The sequence below is a fragment of the Pleurodeles waltl genome, chromosome 7 (genome assembly GCF_031143425.1).
Source record: "Pleurodeles waltl isolate 20211129_DDA chromosome 7, aPleWal1.hap1.20221129, whole genome shotgun sequence".
NCBI lineage: Eukaryota > Metazoa > Chordata > Amphibia > Caudata > Salamandridae > Pleurodeles > Pleurodeles waltl.
In genome coordinates, this window is record NC_090446.1 from 109,106,014 (window position 1) to 109,131,275 (window position 25,262).

The following is a 25,262-nucleotide window of genomic DNA, read 5'->3' on the forward strand; positions in this document are numbered from 1 at the left end:
GGGATAGCACAGCGAGTTGATAAACACATATTCTTCTTTTATACATCCTTAGGCTGACTCTGCTTTGGGGACCCACACAAGTGAAGTGTAATTTTACTTGGGAGACTGAGGGGAACGCTGGGGAGTAGGAATATTGTGCTGGAGCGGTGATTGAACAAACGAAAGTCAGGAAAATATGCTTTTTTTAAAGCAAATTTTGAGGTTTGCAGAGGAGTCTGGGTAAGAAAATGTTGGGGGATCCACGCAAGCCACACCTCCCTGGACTCCTTGGGGTGTCTAGTTTCAAAAAATGGTTTGGTAGGTTCCCCTAGATGAAGGCCGCACCCAGGCCCAAAAACATAGGTGCCCCTTCCCCCCCCCCCCCAAACACAGGTAGTTTTGTAATATATCATTTTGATGTGTCCACATACGTCTGTGATGTGCCAAACACCAAAATTGTGAAAAGAAACGCACTTAGGTTATGTGAAAAGACCCCTCAACCACCAACCAAGTTGGTGGCATGCTTCATCATCGGGGTCCCACCTGAGACACCTAGCGTGTCACAAGTGTGCTGCGACGCCTGATTACAGCGGAGCAGGTTTTGTCATTTGTACCACACATACTGGTTGGATTTGGCATGAGGGTGAGTGATGGTTCAGTAGATCAAATTTTATTAACAAGAGATTTCACAAAAGTGAAATGCACTGATAATAACTGAAAGGCCAAAAAACTGAACCAATGACTCGCAGCTCGTGAGCTGTAAAGCCACGGCAAGGCACCAACCGCTTTACAGCCCATTCACACACCTTTCATACATGACATGCACAAGACCATTCACGCCGCCAGCCACGGGCCCAGCACATTACAACACTTGCATCGAGAGACAGCGCCAGTCAAGGGCCCATCACTTTTATATGCCCACATGCCTGATAAGCAATCACACCAGCTAATGAGTGTGTGGACTGGCGTTTGGCTGGCACCGCCAGCCAAGCGCCACCCCACGCACACCACCAGCCAAGCGCCACCCCACGCACACCGCCAGCCAAGCGCCACCCCAAGCACACCGCCAGCCAAGCGCCATACCGCCAGCCAAGCGCCACCTCACGCACACCGCCATCACTTTTTTTTGTTTGTTTGTAAACAACAAAGAAACCACTAACTAATTCTAAAATAATTACAAAACTACAAACACAAAAGCTCCAACTAAATACATGACAGTAATGCCAACCGTGAAACTGAACATATGAAAATATAAAACAGGCAGTTTACGCTCACGGTATTTCCCCAAAAAATTTCCTAGTGTGGTAACTTCTAAAACAGCCGGGCACACACAGCCCAGGCTTTGAAGGGCATTCGGGGCAGTACATCCGGCTCTCCCTCCGGATTGATCTCCATCTCCGGGCACATGCTCTACATTTCTTTGTGGGCAAGTCTTTTTTGGGAGTGGGAGGAATGTGATCTGGAAAGTGGCGATCTTTCAATCTAGCCACTTCCTCCACCACTTCTACTCTAGGAACTCTTGCCTGTTCCACCAAATAAGGCTCTCTATCACTGACTCCTGAAATTTAACAAATGTCATCCTTGACTCAGGTGATCAATCCTTGAACATAATAAAAGCATTAAAAGTTGCCAAATCAAATAAATGTAGGGCCAACTTTTTATACCACAAGTAAGACTTACGAAGAGCAGTGTAAGGTTTCAACCTCTGATCTACTCTATCAACACCACCCATATGCCTATTGTAGTCCAAAATTCGTGCAGGTTTGCGCACTTCTGCAACCTGACCCCAAACAGTCACAGGGGAAGTACTCTCATCATGGATGGTAGATAGCATGTACACATCCCTCCTGTCTGAAAATTTCCGAGCCAGCAGCTCATTATTCCGCAATGCAGTGCACTGTCCCCTCTCAAGTTTTTTTAAAGACAAGCTCCCTTGGATAGCCTTTATGGTTAAAACGGATTGTGCCACAAGCAACAGTGTCCACTCTAAACAACTCCTTGAACAACTGCACTCCAGTGTAGAAATGATCTACGTACAAATGGTGACCTTTGTTAAACAGTCGTCTACCAAGTTCCCACACAAGTTTTTCGCTAACTCCAAAAGTGGCCGGACAACCAGGAGGGTCAATACTGGAATCCCTACCAGTGTAGTCCCGGAAATTATACACATATCCTGTACTGCTTTCTGACAGCATATACAATTTAATCCCATACCGTGCCCTCGAACTAGGAATGTACTGCTTAAAAACGAAACGCCCGTTGAAAAGGACCAAAGACTCGTCCACACTTATCTCTTTGCCTGGAACATAGACCTCTGAAAAACGACCTACAAAATGATCAAGGACAGGCCTAATCTTAAAAAGACGGTCACAATTCGGGTGATCTCGTGGCAAGGCTAAAGCACTGTCTACAAAATGCAGCATACGAAGAAGAAGCAAATAGCGATTACGTGTCATAGTTGCAGGAAATATAGCCGTTGCCATCAAGGGACTAGTAGACCAATAAGAAGCCAGTGAAGGCTTCCTGATCAACCCCATCAAACAAGTCAAACCTAAAAACTTTTTCATCTCTTACAGATATGTTACCCACTGAGTAGCTCTAGACTGAGGCCTAAGTCTGGCAGCGTTGTCCCTCAAATATTGCTCTGCATACAAATTAGTCTGCTCCACAATCTCTTCCAAAAATACATCGTCCATAAACAAGTGAAAGAAATGGACAGGCAAAAAGTTTTCTGTATTGACTCTACACCCTGGGAGACCAGTAAATGCAGGTAACTGTGGCTGCTCCATGTTTGGGGCAATCTAGGTGTCAGGTCTTCTAATGGGAAACCCTTCAGCCCCAGGCTGCTGCACTCTTGGCACATCAATGTCCTTCTCTACAACAGGCCCTTCATCTGCTTCCTCATCAGAAGAATACTCTCTGACAGAAAACTCACTGCCAGAATCTCTCACTTCCTCCTCTGCCTCAGATACAGAGTCAGTCTTGTAATCCATGGTCTGAAGACGACTCAAAGAGCACGCCAACAACCTGAGGAGCGGTCACTCTGCGGCTAGCCATGATCCTCACTAACAACAAATGGATTGCCAACAACAACTAGCACTAAAATAAGTAATAAACAAAGTGTAGCTTTATCACAAAGAGTTATGTACTAAAAAACTACACCACTCACTTGCCTGAAAAAGCTACTCACCAGCAACTACTCTGCACAGACCTAGAAATCACCAATGATGTCCCACTAAAAAGAAAAAAGAAAATTAGAAATATGACAACACAAATATCATTGTGCTCAAATCTAAGGACAATTTGACACACAATACTGCATTTAGTACACCACCTACAAACAGGTCATTCATGCATGTCAACAATACTCCTTTGGAGTAAATTGCTTTCAATTACCTAAAACATGCAACTATGCAAACCGCAGGACAACTACTGCCAAAACCGCAAGGATCCACAGCAAAGGAAGCAAAAGCTTTGAACTAGAACAAAAAGAAGAAATAAACTGTTATAATCACAAAAACAAATACTTCGCCAGTTGACAAACACCCCGCCACCAAGAACTTAGAAATTGTCCCTGGTGCCTAAGTGGCTTCTGCCCCACTAGGACGCAGATGGGCCTAAAAAAATAATAGGCTGTTCTGCCCCCAAGTGGGGCAGAAATTTCCAACAGCTCTCTACCCTGTTTGGGGGGGTGGCCCTTGCGTATGGGGGTGCCCCAGCACAAAAAAAACAAAGGGAACCAAAAAAAAATCTCTGACATCTTGGTTAGCTTTTTAGCTAACAAAAATAGGCTAATACGCCTCCAAAGTGGCCAGAAATGGCCATCACTAATGTGCCCCCTTTGGGGGGGGGCGACCCTTGCCAAAGGTGCCACCCCCCCACACACACAATTCCTGGTGCCTAAGTGGATTCTGCCCCCCTTGGGGGCAGATGGGCGTAAAAAAAATTGCCGATCACCGGGGGTGGGGGGGGCAGAAATGGGCACAGCTCTGTGCCCCCTTTAGGGGGCGACCCTTGACAAAGGGGGCACCCGAGCACAAAACAAAAAAAAGTTTAAAAAAAAAAAAAAAAAAAACCCTGGCGTATCGGTGGTTTCTGCCCTCCTTGGGGGCAGATGGGCCTACAAAAATAGGCCCATCTGTCCCCCTTGGGGGGCAGAGATAGCCAATATGAAATTTCCCCTCTTTGGGGGGGCACAAAATAAAATAGCCCCCCATGGGAGCAACCCTTGCCCAAGGGGTCGCTCCCAAAATCAAACACAAACAAATCCCTGGTGGCTAGTGGGGATTCCTGTCCGCGATCGTGGAGCAGGAATCTAGTGAAAACAGGCACAGGGGGAAAGGAAAAACCCTTTCCTTTTCCCCTGTGTCTGTTTTCCCCCCCAAACCCCCAAAAAGGGAAGGACTTACCTGAAGGAAGTCCTCTTCCCTCGACGCGCTGGAAGCAAATGGCTTCCAGCGCGTCCCGGCAATACTTAATGACGTCAACGCGTTGTGAGCGCGCTGATGTCATCAGATTGCCAGGGGGGGGTGTTGGGGGGGGGGGGGGGGGAGTGATTCCCCTTCCATCCATGACCGGGAGTGGTTGTGGGGGGGGGGGCCATGGGGGGGAGCGCTAGCGCTCCCCCTTTGTCCCGGGTGCAGGACGAGGTGATCTCGTCCAAGGCACCCTGGAACTGGTGCCTTGGACGAGATCACCTCGTCCAAAGCACCCTACGGTTTAAACACAGTTGCTGGGCTTGAAAGAGCCTGCACAGGCTCCCAGTCAGCCTGGGAGCACCCTGCCTGGGCGCTCCCAGACAATTCTGACAGCGTCAGGATTGGCCGCAGGGCAGGCTGGGATCCTATGCTTGCCTTCCTGGTCTGGAGCGACGAGGGGCAGAGGAACAGCTGAGGAGGTACGTGTTTTTTATTTTTTTTTGTTTAATTTTTATTTTATTACCCACCCGCCCCACCCCACCCCTTCTTGTTGTCATAAAAATGTCAGAAATTCCTTGGGGGAGTTGTAAAAATCACTGCTACAGTGAACTTGTGGTTATGAAACTGCTGGAATTTGCCTTTTATGGATAGCAGGAGCCATAGCTATTCAACGCCTCAAATTACATCACTTGTCAACTCAATATTAACTCCCATGATAGCTGGGCAAACTATGGTTTATAACTTTGTACCAACAAACAAATACCAAGATACAAAGCACAGTACAATACAGTACTTCACATTTCACTGCACGTACAGTGAAAGTCCAACAGTTATGAGATTAGGAGTCTTCAGTGCAGTAACAGGTAGTCTGAGAATGCAAAATCTCCTTTTTTTTTAAGCTGCTACTGAGCTAGGGGGATAAGTGATGCAATGGCAAGATTATTTTTTGGTCCTTGGGAAATGGACCTGGGTCAACATTGAGGCTAGTTTCTGAGCTTGTCTGAAAGTGAAGTGATATGCTACAACAATAAATGACAGAGCATCGGGAGATGAGAACACATATTGCAACAAACAATTGCAGATCCATAAGGATGTGTCTTGATGTCATCTTTATCATTCGGTAATCATGAACAGTACATTGGGGTGAGTGTTAGGATTGTATATCTAAAAATGTAAGACAAATTTCTGATTGTTTTCCACTGAATTATACCCACCCTTCATTTTAACTGTATGTGCTGTAGAAAATGTCTAGGTTATTATTTTGTTTTATAGGCAAAAACAAAATAAAACATAAGAGTAGAAGAGTTCTTCAATGATATGTATGAATGAGAATATGTCGGATATTCAAAGTGCTATTGATGGGATCCTTGTTAAGGGATTGAATGTGAAATGCTGTCAAACTAACTTTTGCCTGATCACAGTATTGAATTCTAAAACTCTGGACTGTGCCAGCCATAGAAAGAATGAAGAAAGTATTTTATGTTCAGAATCAGGGTTGCTCAGAAAAAGAGAAGGAAGACTGGAACGGATTACTTTATGCACATGCCATTTGTTTGTATTGGAAGACTGAAGGAAATGGCTGATGCTGATAGTGCAAAAGTAGAAAACTTTGAATTCTTATGGGGAGAAAACACTAAAACTAAAAAGTTAAATACACAAATATTTAAGGGAAGGTTTTGATTCATTCAGTGATTACATTAAACATTTGAAAATGCCTTGTAGTGGGAAATGTATACGTTTCTATATATGCCTCACTAGTGATTGTTCATTTGACAAATAAATTGTTGTTTGTTCTAGGGTTGGAGCAGTTTTACTACTGGAGCGACTAAGATTGCATCAGTGGCTAAAGAAGGCGTAAGTATTTTTGTGCAGATGTGTTTTGGTGTTAACCCCATGCCCTTTGTTTTAGAGAAGCTATGCATCATTCCCCCCCCCCCCGCCACTCTCCCCCCCACCAGCCACTGTTTCGACATTACACAACATGACAGGTTATGAGAAATGGAGATTAGGTCTGACTGTGGGCAATGAGTGGGTAGATTTTTTTTTTTTTGCCATTGCAAGCAGGACTTTATCATTGAATTGTCTTCAGTAGTCATAAACGAGAGATCATCTCCACCCATGTTCAGGTGCCAAAACAAATTTGGTTGGAAAGAATTTTATTTGTAGTGTTAATGTCTCTGAGAGATCGTGTCTGTAGGGAAGCACCATTTGCAATCTTTCCTTGAATAGAACCAGTTAAATTGGTTTAATCCCTCACCCCTACCCAAAATATAAGAAGAAAAAAGCAAGCAATAGGGCACATACACAATATACATCAACTTTGTATGGAAGAACCTACTCGCTGTTCCTACACGAATCCAAGTGGTGACTTTTCCACTAGGCGGCATATTGTTATTTCACTATTTAATTTTACTCTAGTGAGCTGACATCCCCCTTTATAGTGATCTATTACCTTAGAGATGAGTGTTCCAGATGCCTGACTACCATTCCTCTCTTAACACTCTTTTGGTCTGCTCAAACTGGGGGTGGCCAACCTTCCCTTGTTGGCATTGCTCAGAAGGCCGTAGAGGTTGTTTCATAATTCAGGAAATTTACCTGACAGAGCGATTGATAAATGATTGTTTTAAGAAACTGGCATTCAATAAAAACATCAAAGATCTTGCATGACAGTAGATTAAATATTAACCGCAAGGCTATGTGCTCTTAACTGATGACAGAATAGTTTTTTAAAATCATTTTCATGGAGATTGGTGGGAGAAAATGTACTACGCAAATAGTGTTGACATCACTTTGAGAAGCAATATCTGAAAAGCTTGGCATTTATGACTAGACCTTCTGGGAATCTATGTACACTTTACAGATCTACTTCCTTGTGCTCACAAGGAGAATGAGAAATCTGAAGAGGGGATTGCCACTCCTGATAAATACTCTGCTGAGCTGTTAGTGCACTAGGTTGTCCTTAGGCTGCCATTAGTGTTTGTGTATTGCTTCTGCCTAAACCTACAGCAGTAAATGTCTTCTGGAAGTGCACTCTTCATGCAGATGAGAACCAGAAAATGAAAACTAGGGCAGAGACTCCGAAATTGGTTTGATTTGAGATGACCTTTCCCCAACGTTCATCTCCGTTCCATGCAGAACAAGTTCACCCCCTGCCAGCATTTTCAAACACCCTACTGAAGATGTAACAGCAAAACAAAAACCAGCCTACTAGCAAAAAAATCTGAAACTTTTTACTAGTCTGTGGGGAAACCAGCAGCTCCTATATTCCAGATGAAAGGGCGTAGCATCATAGCATCATGACACATTATTTTGCCTCCTTCGTTCGGCACCAGAACAGGAGAAAGCATATCTTGCTAACTTTCCAATCATGGAAAAGTATAATGAATGTCAAATAGGTGAATACAAATAATCCAAATCTCTCCAAACTCAGATTACAAAGTTCATTTCCTTAAGAACCCACTCTAGCCATCAACACTTTTTTTTATTCACTTATTTTTTTAACCTGAACAGCGGTTGCTTAAGCTACAGCTCTTTAAACATAAAAGCTTCTATAACAATAGTGGAACAATGGAGTATATTTACAACAAAGATGGTCCCACAACCGAAAATTATAACAACGGCAACATTTAATAAATTAATTGCCATTAATACACCATTCTGCGCACCCCACCATTTAAGTTGGGGATTGGAAGGGCTCCAAATACTTGAATGACCTATACTTCTATATCTAAACTGCCAATTCTCCATATAATGGGATGTTTATTTTTTCTAAGATCGACATCTGGCAATACCTTTGTAGAGTCCAGCACTCTTAACTCATCAGGTTCTATGTTCCAGGTAGCCACACGGACCGTCAAAATCCAGGAACTGAAATGAGACTATGAAGATTTGGTACTGGCTTGTGTTGTGAAATTCAGATTTCTGGGAACAGCTCAAATAAGAGATGCTAGACAGGACACATATGTGTGTATTTTCTCACCAGTGTCTTTTCTCCCAGAGGTGATTATCAATTTCGATTAACACAGACTGAATTGCTCTTATCTAAACATGGCACTTTAGTGATCTAGACTTTTTTTCCCCTCCAGTCCCGAGCCATTCCGGAGGTTTCCTTAAAGGTTGAATACCTATCCAGGATGTTGGGTAGTTCCTTCTCAGTAGACATCTGCTTTGCTCCTTCATACCTTTCGGACAGATATCTAAACGTCATCCAACTCTCTGACAGTACTAAAAGAAGCGAAGTACACATTTATTAGAACATTGTACTACTTTAGGTGAAAGATTCTGCATTTCGTGTCCTGAAGGAGAAGATAAAGCCTATTACATATTGATGATTCAATAGTACTGCCTTGCCTTTTAAATTTGACTAAATCTAGTCTTACATTTTTATCTTCAAAAGTACCTTTGTTGATGCTACTGTATATTCCCGATGATCTTCTTTTTCTTAATTGGGTGAAGATGTCCTGCTGGGTTAGAGGTGAAAATGCTCCGCAGTGATAGCTGCATATTGTCCTTTTAAAACCGTAGCCCCCTACCTTCACAGCAGTGCATAAATTAATCTGGTGGCAAGTTGTGAATGTTTACTTTTCTACTGATTTCACATCAGCCAAAATGGTGAGTGAAAGATCAATCCTCATGTGCCCACTGTCCATACAGAACGTTATACTACAAGGAGCCACGCTTCCACCGAAAGTCATATCAAACTGGTTCTCTTATTCTTCCCATAACTTTCTGCCAAACATTTCTACATATTGTGCATCTGTCATGTGTTTCAAAATATAATAAAACTGAAAATGCATATGGAAATAATCAGTCCTGAATTTATGGCTAGTGTGCAGTAGTTTAGCCCCATCACAACCATTCATTGGTAGATGCAGAGAATCTAAAAGAATTGCTGGTGTCCAAAAGGCCTCGTAACCCATACAATAGAAATCTAAGCCTCATTCTAGTGTAAAAACAACTTCTGTTGCCACTATGAGAAATGTGCTAGTCTCTAAGCAGCCACCTGAAACATAGCCCCGTGATTTACAGAACACTTCTGTGTAATCTCTGCCTCCAAACAGGACATCTCAGTATGTCATATGTCAGGCCCTTGTGCAGCTTGTTTGCATTATTGATTCTCACATTTTCCCACCAATTTCCTAGTTTACCTTTTTCCTAATTTGAGCATTGTACTTGAGTTTCTTTCTGGTTTGTGAATAACAAACAAGAGAATGTAATTTCTTGTTATCCTGGTTCTCCACCATTTGTATTTTTTCATTTCACATTTTTCTATAGTGCTGAAACACTGAGTCAGTAGTGTGATGCAAATAAGCATCGCAGGTGAAACATTTCCTAGCTAGCTTGGAGGAAATTTTATATTCTATTAAGGACACAGAGCTGACGATTATTCATTTCTTTCTTCATTTTATTAACTCAACAGCCAATCAACATGAACATTATGTCCAATTAGAGAACTACATGTCCCATGAGTCTCAAAACATAGAATTAGTCCCATATCCAGTTAGGTTGTTACAGAGAAAATATAGCAAGCCTCAAGAAACAGCATATCCTCCTTTTTCATGTTTTTCAGATGATCTCTTTAGTGAAAGTGGGTCCTCATTGGTAATCCTCCTTCTGTTCTGCTTCTGTTAAAATGAAAATGTATTCAGATTTGTATAGTCCATATCATGCATCCAGTAAAAACTATTCACAAGCACTTCTTTATAATGCATAAAGAATTCTGTTTCCCAAACGTTGGATTCACTGCCTAAACTCATACTAATAAACATGCTTGTGCTTAACATTGTCCCTTGCTTATTTCTAAGGGAAGGAAGTTGAACATCAGAAGTGAATAATCCTTTCCTTGGTGTCCTTAATAAAAATGTAAACTTTGTTTCATGCTAACTAGGATGTTTTTCATTCTGTGTTGGCACCATACATTGTTATGCCTGTTTAAAGAGTACTAACTGCCAAAGATGTCTTGCTGTGATTGGCATGAAATAGAACTTTCTCAAAATTGATTCTATTGACCAGTCTATGGCCTTCATGATACCCTCTAGGCGACCCCCTAGAGAAATAGTGATAGAGGCCATTACATGCCTAGCAGAATGAGCTTCAAAAATGGATACTTCAATCCCTGCTAAAGCGTTGATCCACCAAATCCATCTTGCAGTTTTTGGGGAGGAGACTGGTCTGAAAGGCTTTCGAAGTAGATCAGGAGGTGACTCACCCTAGGTGTTTGATCTCCTCTGTTACTTCCTCATATTTCTGGAGACAGTTAACTACTCTGAGATTAGGGTTGCCCACGGAAAGTAGATAGGAAACACACCTTGTATTTGACATTATTATCCTGGACACCATCAAGTTAAACCCTTCTGGGGATGCAGGGCCGACCTTAGCGCTGGCGACACTGTGTGTGAGAATGTTTGTTGGCGCCTCCCATGACTACCCTCGCCATGGATTCCTTTCACTACCATCTTTTAAGAGTGCCCCTCAAGTCTCTATATCAATCTCTCGCTGATGCATGTAATTAGTTTTATAGCACCACTTATTTCAATGTAGGGTGTCAGAGCACATTATATCTCACACACATTACATAGAGACAACCACTCGTGTGTACATCAGTGCTTAAGAAATGTTGCATAAGACAGAGGACTACAAGGAGTAGGAGTCACATGTCATCCATACTGCTAGGCAGTATAGTTTAAGAGTATTTGGTCTGGAGAAGCACAAACTTAGAACTTTAGATGTAACACCATGGCTATACCCAATGAAACCCTTTTTTGCAACATTAGTATAATGAAAGCCTGGGGAGAAAATAATAATGCTCTAATCTATACCCTGCGGAATGCATGCGGTACTTTGATGATAATTAATAGCTTACTGTTTTTTATTAGGATTTTAACTTTAAAATTGTAAGTAATAAAAGGACCTCTCTTAAAAAGCATTGTCCCACTAACCTATTTGTGTTATATGCACTTTGATCTGCATGGTACATGTTCTTTGCAAGAGTGATATTAACCCCCTGCACTACCTAAAAACTTCCACGAGAGAAAACTCTGATCTCTCTCCAGGGAGAAAATTAATCACCAGACTTATCTTGACATTAATCACCAGACTTATCTTGACATTTCTATTATTTCCTGAATATTGCTGGAGGCAAGGAACGCTGCAGGGGTGGGTTTTAAAACTAAAATATACTTGCAAGCACGGCGCCTCCTGACAAAGTCAGCACCCGGTGCTAGAGCTGGTCCTGTGGGGATGTACATTCTCTATTGGGTATGCAACACTCTTGTATCCAAGATTGTTGTACAAGAAACTAAGTACATCAACATGGCGAATTTTGCTGACATTTCCTTCCTAGTAGGGAATTGTCCAGACTACCATCAAAGGAATCTGAGAACTACAACTAGGTTGTGATATGCAAAACAGTCAAATAGCTCTTCAAAGTTTTACAAACTAGAGTTTATTCTACTAGAGGTATCCCATGTATTGGCATGTGACCTGCAGGTATTGCCAGTCTAAAATAAATGGTCCTGTTTGCTAATAGTGACTTAGCCATTTCAGAGAGCAAATTCAGGATGTTAGCCACTTTGGGCAACATTGCATGATAGTTCTTTCCCAAAAACCCAAAAGGACCTTTTTCTCCAGGCTGAACGTTGCCCATACTAGTATGCGAATTACAATGCATTTCTCAAATAGACGTCTTTCTTTACACACTGTCTTACATTTGGAAGGAAAAAATGTAGGGAAAGAGAAGGGGAAATAACACTTGTTCTGCTATTCTGTGTCCCCCCAAGTCTCCTGATAAAAATGGTACCTCACTTGCGTGGGTAGGCCTAATGCTTGCGACAGGAAACGCAACATTGACACATCACATTTTTACATTGAAAACTGAACTCCTTTTTGGAAAGTGCCTAGCTGTGGGTTTTGATCTCTAGCTCAGCCAGCACCTAGGAAAACCTACCACACCTGTGCATTTTTGAAAACTAGACACCAAGGGGAATCCAAGATGGGATGACTTGTGGGGCTCTCACCAGGTTCTGTTACCCAGAATCCTTTGCAAACCTCAAAATTTGGCCCCAAAAATGTTTTCCTCACATTTCGGGGACAGAAAGTTCTGGAATCTGAGAGGAGCCACAAATTTCCTTCCACCCAGCGTTCCCCCAAGTTTCCCGATACAAATTGTACCTAACTTGTGTGGGTGGGCCTAGTGCCTGTGACAGGAAATGCCCCAAAACACTATGTGGACACATCAAAAGTATCAAATACACAACTACCTTTTTTTACGGGGGCACCTGCGTTTTTGGTCCTGGGCTTAGCAGCCATCTAGGGAAACCTACCAAACCCAAACAATTCTGAAAACTAGACACCCAAGGGAGTCAAGGGAGGTGCGACTTGCGTGGTTCCTCCAGTGTTTTCTTACCCAGAGTCCTCAGCAAACTTCAAATGTAGCTAAAAAAATCAAATTTTTCACACATTTGTATGTGTGATCACCGCACCGGGACAAATTTCCTATCACCCAACGTTCCCCCTCAGTCTCCCTGTAAAAATGATACCTCACTTGTTTAGGTGGGTCAAGTGCCTGTGGCACGGAAGAGCCAAAAACATATCAATATTGAGGTGGAACCAAAGCAGATCCAAAAGGGCAGTTTTGAAAAAAAAAAAAAAACATTTTTAGGCTGACAAGTGGGCAGGATTTTTATCGGTATAGATGCAACAATAATGGGTGGTAGGAATTTTGTGGATTCCTGCAGATTCCGGAAGGTTCCATCACACAAATGTAGGACAAATGTGTGATTGCCAGCAAAATTGGAGGTTTGCAGGGCATTGTGGGTAAGAAAATGGTGCAGGCTGCATGTGAAGCTCACCACCCTGGACTCGCCCAGATGTTTAGTTTTCAGGTGTGTCTAGGTCTTGTGGTCCTAAAGTCTAAAATGTGCAGCCCTGACCATTCCACGTGGGACGATTTTGAGAGTTAGACAAGCTCTGATGGCCCAAATGTAAAACCAAACCCCAAAATCCTTAGATGTCCTCTTGCTTGTCGTGGGATAACATGTTTTGGTGTGCAGGGGAGAGCTGAAATGACTTTGTCCCCATTTATTTGGGGTGGGAATATAGCCATACCCCACCCTCCTTTTTAAAAAAACAAACATTTTTTAAACATTCTTCTGGTGTCTGGTGGGGTTTCTGCCCCCCTGGGTGGCAGATGAGCCTTACAGAAATAAGCCGAGCTGCCCCCAAAGGGAGCAGGAATGGCCTAATGATGAGGATGTTTTACCCCCCCCCCTCCAGGGCGGGTGCCTGGCCCCAGTGATTATGAAGTTCTGCCACGCGTGCCTCGATAATGGTGCTGATGTGTGGGCGTTCAGGTGTGTAAAGGAAGGAGGCTTCCCAGTAGCGATCCCGGGGCCTCTATTTGGGCATGTATACTGCACTGCGTTTGCGGCAGGGTTTCTTGGGGAGGGGCAAAGTCAATAAGAGTCCGGGGTGGCTGAAGCCCCTGGGTGGATGCAGCGGAGTCTGGGGGGGATGAGGCACAGTGGGTCTGCAGGGTAATTGATAGGAGGCAAAGTGTAGGGTGAGGGCCGCCCTGACTCACCATGTGGTGTTGCTGTCTCTACTGCGTCTCTTGCAATGCTGGGCTTGGGGGGACGAGAGGGGTTAGGTAGCCAGGCACTTCTGCGAGTTGTGGGGGCAGTGCTCACAGGATAGTATCACTTGTGATGGAGGGGGCCCTTGGAGGGTGTGATCCCTTTGATATCACTTCTCACTTGGGGCCCTGAACAGTGGTTGGTAGCTCAAGAACCAGTTTGGGGGACATAGCAGGCAGAGGAAGGTCCCAACATCTGGGGTGGCTGTTGGGCTGTATCAGTCAACCCGAGTTGCCGCATCTGGTGAAAGGGGCCACAGCACTCCCCATTTGCCTCAATGGTGATGTCGAGGCTGTGGAACGAAGTCCCGTTGAGCCAGGGTTTAGAGGAAACCCCACATCTGTTCACAAAACAGCTTCCAGGGGTGATTGCTCCAGCAGAAGTGCACCTGATACTACACGGGTGGGCCCCACTCTCTCAGGCACCCCAGAGACAAATTCAGAGTCTGAGCATGGTGGTAGCAGGTAATAGGGAGGCGGCTAAGTCCACCAGCGGCCTCTCCGCCTGGTCAGCGGCCTTGGATGGTAGTCTGTGTTCAGGCCGGGTGATGAAGAGTTAGCCGGTCGTATCTGCCGTCTTGGCTGTCTTTTCCACGCCCCCTGTCATGACTGATTTGGTATCTTGGTGAAACCCAGAGGGGGCAACAAGCCCAATGGAAAGGGCCGCAAACTCATAAGTCTGGACCTCCAGAAGAACAGCAGAAATCTCTGATAAGAGGTAAAAAAATACTAAACGTGTCTCAAATTCAATCTCTACATCCATACTAAACGTGTCTCAAATTCAATCTCTACATCCATTAACCTAAAAGGAGGATGTCCCTGAGAAGATGGGTCCCCTCTCCGTTCACCCACTGAATTCTCGAAGGTTGATAACTGGATGGTGACCCTTGTCCTTCTTCTGACCCAGAAAAATATTGCGTTCAAAACTCCTTGGGGTGGCCACCACCACCACTCCTTTCTATATAAAGACCTGCACATCTTGATCGATAAAGGTCTTGCTCGATTCAGGGGAAAAAAAAGAGAGATCTTGGTCTGCAGCTTTGAATAGAAGTTCCATAGAATTCTGTGTGAAACCCTCGAACCGTTTAAAGGACCCAAGCCTCCCTGTTCCCCAGAAGTTACCCAATCTTCCTCGTGCCTTTGGTTGGACAGAACTGATATTCTTTACTTGATAAATCTCTTGAGGCGTTGGCATTTCCAACAAAGTTCCTCCTCTTCTGTTGGAGCTGTGAGAGGCAGAAAACCACCAGATTGTAATTAGTCCTTCAACTGAACCCCTTTTCTAAGACTGACCTCCATGGGTTGCTGGGAAGAAGGGCTAATTTGAACGCACGCAGGCTAATAGACACAGTTGTCCCTCCAAATTGGTCTGGGCAGGCATTTCAAAATGCTGAAGTCAGGCAATTTGAGTGACTCCCACCGAACCCCCCCCCCTACCCCCTCCCCAAAACGTAGAGAATGTGTCTCCCGGAACAAAACCTTGTGGAAACAAATGTGATTAGCAATCACTAGGCATAAAGTAAATGAAGCAGTAACAGCAGAGTAAGACAATTATATCAAATAAAGAAATTACTTATCAGGGATAAACCTTTTAGTAATATAACAATCGTCTAGAAATCACTTATCTGCATTCTGAGTAGCATAGTAAGACAAAATGCTGTTTCTTGTGTACTGGTATATCGGTTTCCTGTTATGACCTGATTGAATATGGGACAATGCTGTTTTTTTTTTCTTTCTAGAGACTGATGGACCATGTAGTTCTCTAGATGAATGTAATATTAGTTTTGATTGGCTGCTGATTTGTTAAAATGAAGAAGGAAATGCATAATACTGGTCTCTAGTCCTGCCATAGGATTACACTGTAGCATATAAACAACATAATATTCTTGTGGAATACAAATGTCCGCAGCGAGGGACTTGATGGATGTATATCTCTATTGTTTGGTATTTCTTATGTCGACAGAGAGAGGAGGTAGACAGAGTGGAAGAGATAGAAAGTCAATCTATCTGAGGTACTGATCCTTGAAGAGTTGATTTTCAGTTTCTTCCTGAGCTGCAGGATGGTTGGTTTTGTTCTGATATTGGAGGGGATGATGGTCTGGATCCTGGGAGCCTTGGCTGAGAAGGCTTACTCTCTTGTTTTCTCATTCCTGTAGTGTCTAGTGTCTAATCTTGTGATGTTGGAGCTCATCGTCTAGCTTGACTTAGAGATATTGTTAGTTTGTCAGCTAAGAAGGTGGGAGGCTTGGTGTAGCGAGCCTTGCACAGGATGCAGCTGATCTTGAAGGTGATTTGGACCTGCAGTGGGGGCCAGAGTTGATCCTTTAGTGCAAGGGTGAGTTGGTCAAATTTCTTCCGCCCCTTGATGTGCTGTGGTGCTGCGTAAAGGATATTAGTGTCGTCTCTGGGATGCCACTGCAAAGGACGTTGCCTACACATAGGTGAGCTAGTACTGTGACTTTAACTGTTATTCCCTGAAGTCTTCTCTTGGGAGATAAGGTTTTGCTTTTTCAGGTGAAAGATATGGAGCAAGGCTGCTTTTCTTTTCTTGGCGATGTAGTCTTTGAGTGAGAGGTTTGATTCAAGGGTTGACCTGAAAGATTTTGACTATTTTGCTAGTCAGGGTGTGAAGCTCGTTAGGTTTACGATGGAGAGCCATGACTGAAACAAAGAATATTTGGCATGGTTGGCAAACAGGATGAATTTTGGTATTTGTAGTTTAGTTCTAGATAGTTTGTTGACATCCAGTTTTGGATGTGTTTGAAGCTGGTTTTGAGTCTCTGTATGTAGTTACTTTAAGAGATTTTGGGATAATTTGGTATTATCTGCATACTTGTGGATCTTGATGTTGTCTGGAAGAATAGCTCCCAAATGTTCCTTATACACATTCAAAATGATGACTGATAGGATGGTGCCCTGGAGGGCTCTGCAGGTGAAAGAGTCCAGGGTGTGGTAGTTCTTTCTTCTTTTTTTGATTTTTTTTTTTTGTTAAACTTTTTATTGACATTTATCGTTTAATAAAACAATGATACAAGCAAATCAGATCGCAAACAGCCTCGAGAAATACACCAGGTGTGTCGGCTCCCCCCTCGCCCCAAGTATAATCATATTGATGCTCAACAGTAGGGAGAGCTGCACTCAGCATAGAACTCAAATATTCCCACCTGGAATAGGTGCAGAAGTGCATAGAAATGTGATATCTTGTGCAGAAAAAGAGACAAAAAAAATCAAAAACAACCATACTAACAACCACATTTTGGGGGTCATTCTATCCCTGGCGGTCCAAGACTGCCAGGGCTAAAATGACGGGGGCACCGCCAACAGGCTGGCGGTGCCCTGCTGGGCATTCTGACCGCGGCGGTTCGGCCGCGGTCAGAAGTGGAAAACCGGCGGTCTCCCGCCGGTTTTCCGCTGCCCAAATGAATCCTCCATGGCGGCGCAGCAAGCTGCGCCGCCATGGAGGATTCTGACACCCCATACCGCCATCCTGTTCCTGGCGGTTCTCCCGCCAGGAACAGGATGGCGGTATGGGGTGTCGCGGGGCCCCTGGGGGCCCCTGCAGTGCCCATGCCAATGGCATGGGCACTGCAGGGGCCCCCGTAAGAGGGCCCCAAAAAGAATTTCAGTGTCTGCTTTGCAGACAATGAAATTCGCGACGGGTGCAACTGCACCCGTCGCACCTTCCCACTCCGCCGGCTCAATTCTGAGCCGGCGTCCTCGTGGGAAGGGTGTTTTGCCCTGGGCTGGCGGGCGGCCTTTTGGCGGTCGCCCGCCAGCCCAGTGCAAAACCCAAAATACCCTCAGCGGTCTTTCGACCGCGGAGCGGTATTTTGGAGGGGGAAGTCTGGCGGGCGGCCTCCGCCGCCCGCCAGACTTAGAATCACCCCCTTTGTGTCCTGTCCCCCATAGCGCCTTGTACAAAGTTTGAGTATATAGCATAAAAGCAAGAGTCGCACGCACCCATGTAGCCACACACCCAATCCTCCCCAATGTCCCTCCCAGTGGGCTGGTTCTTACACGTGGAAAAGGTGCAGAACCCTAAGACGCGGGCTACAGGCTGTGTGTGGTATGCCCCTGGAGAGGAACCTCACCAGACGATCCCAAATGTAATCAAAGCTTCTCCTGGAGTCATCTAACTTATCAGATAATCGTTCCATGGCGAGACCGCGCCACAGTCTAGTATACCACAGTGCTATTGGGGGCGGTTCTGTTTTTTTCCAGTGTGACGCTAATGCCGTCTTTGCTGCACCGAATGCCAACCACATATTAGAACAATCGCCCTGAGTTTGGTGTTGCTTTTCCGGAGTGCGCAAGCCCAGTAAAATATGTGCTGATGAGGACAGGACAGGGTAACCCAAAATCTCTTTTAAATGTGACATGATTTCGTTCCAGTATAGGCGAACAACAGGACAGTCCCACCAGATGTATCTAAAATCTGCCAACATCCCACATCCCCGCCAACACCTGTCGGACACCTGGGGATAGTTTTTTAAGATTCTCTGGGTAGAGGTACCAGTTGTAGAGAATTTTATAATGTGCTTCTCTAGCACCCATGGAGCGGTTATATTTGACTATGTCCTGAAACAGGTTGTGCCAGAGACCCTCCTCCACCTGGGAATCCAGAACCTGCTCCCAGAAAGACAGATGCCAGGAGGTATAAGCGCGCTGCGCCGATGCCAACAACCTATATAGTGTGGAAATACTGCCCCTCGCTACCCTGCCCTGCTGCACAAACCTCTCAATGGGAAGGAGGTCCCTGGTGGCCGCTCTCTGCATATGAGGCTGAGTAACCCAGTGGATTAGTTGATTATAATGAAAGCGCTCAGAGAGGGGTAGATGAAAGTCTGTTCAGCAATTTTCGAATGTACGTACATGTTCCCCATAGAATGGATCAGCGATCGTCAAGCAGCCTCACTCCCTCCACCTGTCAAAAGGACCTGGGGTAGCTCCCGGAGGAAAGGCTGTGTAATAGTGGATTGGGGTGTGGGGTGAGGGAAAAGTTGTGAGCCTTTAGGCTCTTGTCACCGTGTCCCATACCTTAAGGGTGGTAGAGGTAGGGGTTCTGAGATAAGTGTTCTTCGGACGGTCTCCTTTGGGTTTCCATAGCACATCCCATAGTGTCCACCCCATCACTGCCCTGTCCATGATTAGCCACAGCTTGTCGGATTCTCGGAGTGACCACTCTGCGATAACGCGGAGCTGTGCCGCTCTGTAATATGAGAGGATCCGGGAGGGCCAAACCACCCTTGTCTCTTGGGCACGTAAGCAATTTATTGAAGAGCCGAGCTGTAGTGCCCTGCCAAATGAACCAGGTGAACATCGTATGGAGCTCTGTGTAAAAATGCTTAGGAATGTCAATGGACAGGCTTTGGAACAGATATAAAAACCGTGGAAGTACTGTCATCTTAATGGTGTTTATACGACCTAACCATGAATGCCAGAGCGTCGACCATCTCTTAAAGTCCGTTCGTAGCGTCCCAAGTAGGGGCGGAAAATTTGTCTTAAACCAGTCGGCAACCATGGGGGTGAGTCTGACTCCCAGGTACAAAATTTCTTTCTTGGCCCATAGAAATGGAGAAGTGGCGGCTAGCACACCCATCTCAGCGGTAGGACCTGTTAAGTTAAGGATATATGATTTCCCCCTAATCACTTTGAAGCCTGCTACCTGCTCGAAAAGACACAACTCCTCCTGGAGGGTCAGAAGGGTCGTACGTGGTTTAGTAACAAAAACCAAGATGTCGTCGGCAAACAGTGATATCTTATGTTGGTCGGGGCCAAATTGGATGCCTTGAAAATTCGGATCTGCCCGTATCCGGGCTGCCAGAGGTTCCAGGCTAAGTGCAAAGAGCAACGGGGAAAGGGGACAACTCTGTCTTGTTCCTCTGGATAAGTCAAAGAAGTCGTAAGTCACCCCGTTTACGCGTATTTGTGACCGGGGACACGACTAGTTGCTCATTACCATTGCAATGAACTGTTCCCCGAACCCAAATCGCCGCTTGGTCTCTACTAAAAAGGACCATTCCGCCTGGTCTAAAGCCTTTTCGGCGTCCAGTGCCAACAGCATTGCCGGGACCTGCTTCTTTGTCATCTTTTCCATCAGGTGAACGACCCTTCTCAAATTATCATGTGTTTGCCGACCTTTGATAAAGCCCGATTGGTCAGGGGGAATCAGATCCGGCAACACCCCCTAAAGTCTCCGGGCTAAGATTTTGGAATATAGTTTTGCATTGAGATTAAGCAGGGCGATGGGCCTATAAGAGGCACAGAGCTGAGGGTCCTTCCTCTCCTTAGGAATAAGTGTGGTCAGGGCTTCTCCTATAGTGGGGGATAGTGTGTGCTCCGTTCTTATGAAATTGAATAGGTCAGTTAGGTGATGTGAGCCCTGCCCCAAAGGTTTTGTAGAAATGTGCAGTGAATCCATGGGGACCCGGCGCTTTGTGTAGTGGAAGGGAGTCGATGGCCTCCTGCACTTTGTCCGTGGTGAATGGGGTCGCCAGGAAATCATAGTATTGCGAGAAACCTGCGGGGGCTGAGTGTGTTGCAGATAGCCCTTCTGGGCATGGGTGCTCGGATTATCTGATTTATATAGTCGGGAATGGAAGTTCCTAAAAGCTCACACTTTTTCCTCATCTGAATAATGTTCCCCTGACTCATCCCGCCCTTGCACTCTATAGTCCTTAGTTTGCTTGGCACGTAATTGCCTGGCCAGGAGAGTGCCTATTTTGTTCCCACTAACATGTGATTTCTGGGGCCTCAACAATGCAACTTCTGCCCTATTCATGTATATAGATTGCAATTTGCCTTTAATGGAAGTTACTTTCTTCTGAGTCTGCCAGGTAGGGGAAAGCTCATGGGCTTGTTCAGCTACCGTCAGAGCACTCTCCAGACCATGTCTGTCTTCTGCTTTCAACAGATTAAGTGAAGACACTAATGAAATGCATGTGCCCCTGAGGACAGCTTTACACGTGTCCCAGGTAGTGGGGGGGGGGGGGGGGGGGGGGGGGGGGGGGGGGGGGGGGAGGGGAGGGGGGAGGGGAGGGGAGGAGAGGAGTGTCCCCTGTTTTATTATTCTGATAAAATTCTCTAATAGCTCTCTGCAACTCATCTCAAGTCATTGGGTCACAGGTTAAAATGTTTGGAAAGTACCACGGTCTGCTCCTTGAACACGGGAGGGACCACTCTAAACCTACCTCCACCGGGGCATGATCAGATATTATAATCGGGTGGATAGCTGGCGATCTGAGAGATTGCTGAAGTGGCTGACTTAAAAATATATAGTCAATCTTGGAGTAGGATATATGAGAGTGGGAGAAGAATGTATAATCTTTCACCATGGAGTGAAACGTGTGCCAAGATTCAAAGAGCCCTAATCTGTGAAGGGCCGTCTTAACAGTTTTTTCAAAGGCACTTGTAAGCGGTCTCTGGGGGTGTGTTGTGTCTTGAGTGGCATCCCAAATCAAGTTAAAGTCTCCCAGCAGCACTATCTCTCCCTCTGCAAAACACCCCAAGGCGTCAAGGAAGCTCAATAGAAACTGCGTTTGGCCACTTGGGCGCATAGAGTGTGGCCACCGTACAAGTCCGTCCCCCGAAGGTGCCCTTGACCATTACAAATCTACCCTCCTTATCCTGTTTCGACCCAGAGAGCTGGAAGTGTATGGACCCATGGAACAGCAAGGCTACTCCGCAGTGCTTTGTTGTCGTGGAAGCAGTATGTATCTGCGGGTATTTTTTGTGATATAGTCTGTGACCCTCTCCCTTCTTGAGATGCGTTTCCTGCAGTGCCACAATATCATATTGGTGGTCGTCCAAGAACTTCCGCAGCTGTGACCACTTATTGGGTGAATTGAGCCCCTTAACATTCCATGTTAGAAAATGTAGCATCTTGTCATTGTGACCAAGAGCACCTCGACTGTGGGTACATCTGACCTAAGTTGTCACCAGGGGTCCTCAGCTCTCCCCCTCCGTCCCAGGACCCCGACGTCTCCTGCCCCCCACCCCCGACTGTCCATCCACGCGTAGTAGGAACAACAAACAATAATCAAACATAGAAAATAGCAACAGAACAGGTAACAACTCATAAACTAGAGGTCGCTGGTACTCAAACCTCCTTGTGGTCCTCATAGTCAGGAAGGGGTATTCATCCGCGTCCACCCCCGCCAGACCACTTTCGAAAGCTCTAACTGTCAGGTGTGAGGACCTCCTTTATCACTTGTTGGAGGGATGGTAGGGAACACACTGAAGGTGCTCATTCCGCTATCGCCCCCGCAGCCAGTCCTAAGTCTCTGGGCTCTTTCGAGGAGGGGGATCCTATTCCCCCCCCCCCCCCCCCCCCCCCCCCCCCCAAGAGCCTTTGAGAGCTCCCTTGCGGCCTCCATCCAAGATCTTCTCCTCCGCCCCTAGACGAACATGCTTCTGATATGTGCTAGGTGCATAAGTCTACGTCTTAGGGGTCTTCCTCCGCCTCCTCGGCTGCCTCCGTTGATCCATAGCAGTGGATGCGAAGGGTCCTCTATACGTTGCAACTCTCCCGTTGCGGTGTGTCCGGTGTATGCACTGTTCTCCTGCAGCCCCAGTGCGGCCGCCGCTTCCCCAAACTCCATTAAGTGGTATGATTTGTTGTTGAGTTCAAAAGCTATGCCAAAGGGTAGTGTCCATCTGTGTAACATTTTTCGATCTCGACTCATCTGTTACCGGATGAAACTGCTGCCAGCGGAGCGGTGTGGCTGGAGCGATGTCCTGGAATAGGGTACACTGTGCCCCTTGAAAAGACACAAAGTCCTGTCGCCTCGCCCTTTGAAGTATGCGCTCCTTGACTTTGAATGAGCTCAGTTTCACTAGGATGTCTCTAGGTCTCTTACTCTCCTTGGCGGAACGGCTCCCCACCTATGCACCCTTTCAGCCTGCACTGCTGGGTGTTCGTCGCCCAGGAGGGTGGAGAAGAGACCCACCACAAACGTCTCCATTTCTGCTCCCTCACTGCCCTTCTCCAGCCCCCTCATTCTAATGTTATCTCTGCGGGAGCAGTTTTCCAAGTCCTCGCATTTGAGTATCGAGAGCTGGAGTTCCGACTTAAGCTGTGTGGCCTCTTTCCCCCCCATAGGATTTACTTGTTGTTTCATCTCGTGGACCTGCGTTTCTAGATCTAACGTACAGGTCCCCACGGAGTCCACGTCCGCTTGAAGAGAGGCCATGCGACTATTAATGTCTGACTGGAACGCATCAAGTGCGGTTTTAAAGTCAGCAGTGAGTTCTTCTCGCAATTCCGCCTTGAAGGTGCGAAGGGACAACAGAAGGTCCTCCTTAGTTAGTGCCATGTCCCATGACTGCTGCGACGGTGGCACCCCGGATCTGGCAGATGCACAGTAACTGGAGACCCTGTTGGATTGTAGCCTGCGCCGAGGCATAGGTGCCCCTCAAGTACCTCTCTCGCTCTTGCTCCTATTGCCACTGTGCTCACCACTTCTTCTGCTGTCCCCCCCCCCCCCCCCCCATTGCTCCTTCCCGGATACGCCTCCCAGCGTCAAAACAGCCATATAGTTCCTTTTTACGGAGAGAAGAGTGTCTGTCGAGTTACCCTGCGGCCATGTTCCTCCACCGGGAAGTTCCACATGGTCTGACCTCAGGCGCCATGTTGGGGGTCAGGCAGAAGCGTCCGGCAAGCCCCAGAACTGGGCATCCAGGCGCCCACCGCTGCCCCCCCCCCTCTGTGGGGGGTCGCAAGACGATTTTCCCCCTCATGCGGGCCCCGGCTCGATCTCCCCGCCAGGACCACCCTGCCTCCAACATCTCGGGTGCGGCCGCACCCTGTCCTTACCGCATGGCCACCCGGTGCTCCTGGAGGGGCCTCACTTCTCCCTTGATTTCCCCCCCCCCCCCCCCCCCCCCCCCACCCCACCACCTGCTGGTCCACAATGGGGGTCACCGCGTCCCCAACCCGGGGTGTCCTTCGGGCTTCCCAGTCCCGGCCTGTGCTCCTGCCCTCTGCCACCGCGCAAAGCCCGCGCCGGCGAGAGCGTTCACTTGGCTTCACCGCTCACTTAACCCCTGGGACTCTAAACATCGTCCTGAGGGCATGGCTAGTGAGAGGCCCCCCTCCAGACACTGGTTTTATGTGTCTGGGGGAGGTGTTGTTGCGGAGCCTCCGGGCTTCACAACCGGTCGGCCATCTTGGTTCCGGGCTATCCGTAGTTCTTTTTTCAAAGAGTTGCCACCGGTCGATGAGAGAGGATGTGAACCATTGTAGGATTGTGCCAGTGAAGCCCATGCAAGTTTCAGGGTGTGTATCAGTGCCTAGTGGTTGACTTTATTGAAAGCTGTGGAGAGGTTCAGTAGGACCAGGTGGCATGGGTAGGTTTTGTCATTGTGGAAGAGGGTGTCGTCGACTACTTGGAGCATGCAGTTTGAATACTGTAACATGGGCTGAACCCCAATTGATAGTCTTGAAATAGGTTATTCTTTCTAATGTGCTCTTGTAGCCCAGATATAGCTGCCTTCGTAATAATTTTTGCAAAGAATTGGATGGGAGTCGTAAGACAGCAGTTGGCACGTTTGATTGATTCCACTATAGGCTTTTTAGCAGGGGGTGGATTTCTCCAGTTTTGAGGCTGTCTGGAAAGGTGCCCTTCGTTATCAAGATGTTGACAATATAGAAAAGGTGTGTGAAGTCTTCTCATTTTAGAGAATTGATTATAGAGGAGCGAAGCATGTCATGTTTGTAGAAGGAGATTTTGAGTGACTTCATATTGTTGGAGAGTATACATGATAGTGTGGATAACAAAGATGAATGGGTGATGTTGGATTTGATTGTTTTGGTTTCCTCCATGAAAGAGGTTAATAGTGCTACATCTGATGGCTGGTGGCTTTATAGCAGGTTCTAGTGTGGGTTTGGCACTCTTTGTGACAGCATCAAGGAAGGGCTTTACTTCTGTTGACTGCTCTGTTGATAGTCATCTTTTAGTAGGTGGCTCTAGCTGTAGTGATGGAAATATGACTGAACCACAGTGCTTTCAGAAGAGTAAAGTCCTCCTCACATTTTGATCTTCTCCATATCGTCTCCTTTCTTTGCTTGTTTTAGATACGTTTGTAGGTATTCCAGGGTGCTGAAAGGTTAGGCTTTGTGGCACAAGTTTTCAAAGGAACAATTCATTCTCTGATTCTTCTGAGTTGTGTAGTAAATGTAGAGAATGTGATGGGTTACCTTGATGTAGGACCTTGTAAATGAGGCATCCAATTTT

General features: G+C 46.1%; 1 protein-coding gene across 3 annotated transcripts in view; it reads left to right on the forward strand.

Moving 5' to 3' along the window:
• The window catches only part of ARFGAP1 (ARF GTPase activating protein 1), a 181,541-nt gene that overhangs the window by 88,250 nt on the left and 68,029 nt on the right, over positions 1-25,262 (forward strand). For all 3 annotated transcript variants that reach the window (XM_069243193.1, XM_069243195.1, XM_069243194.1), the window contains exon 8: positions 6,195-6,251. In XM_069243193.1, the coding sequence (XP_069099294.1) occupies positions 6,195-6,251 (57 nt within the window). The remainder of the gene's footprint in view (positions 1-6,194; positions 6,252-25,262) is intronic.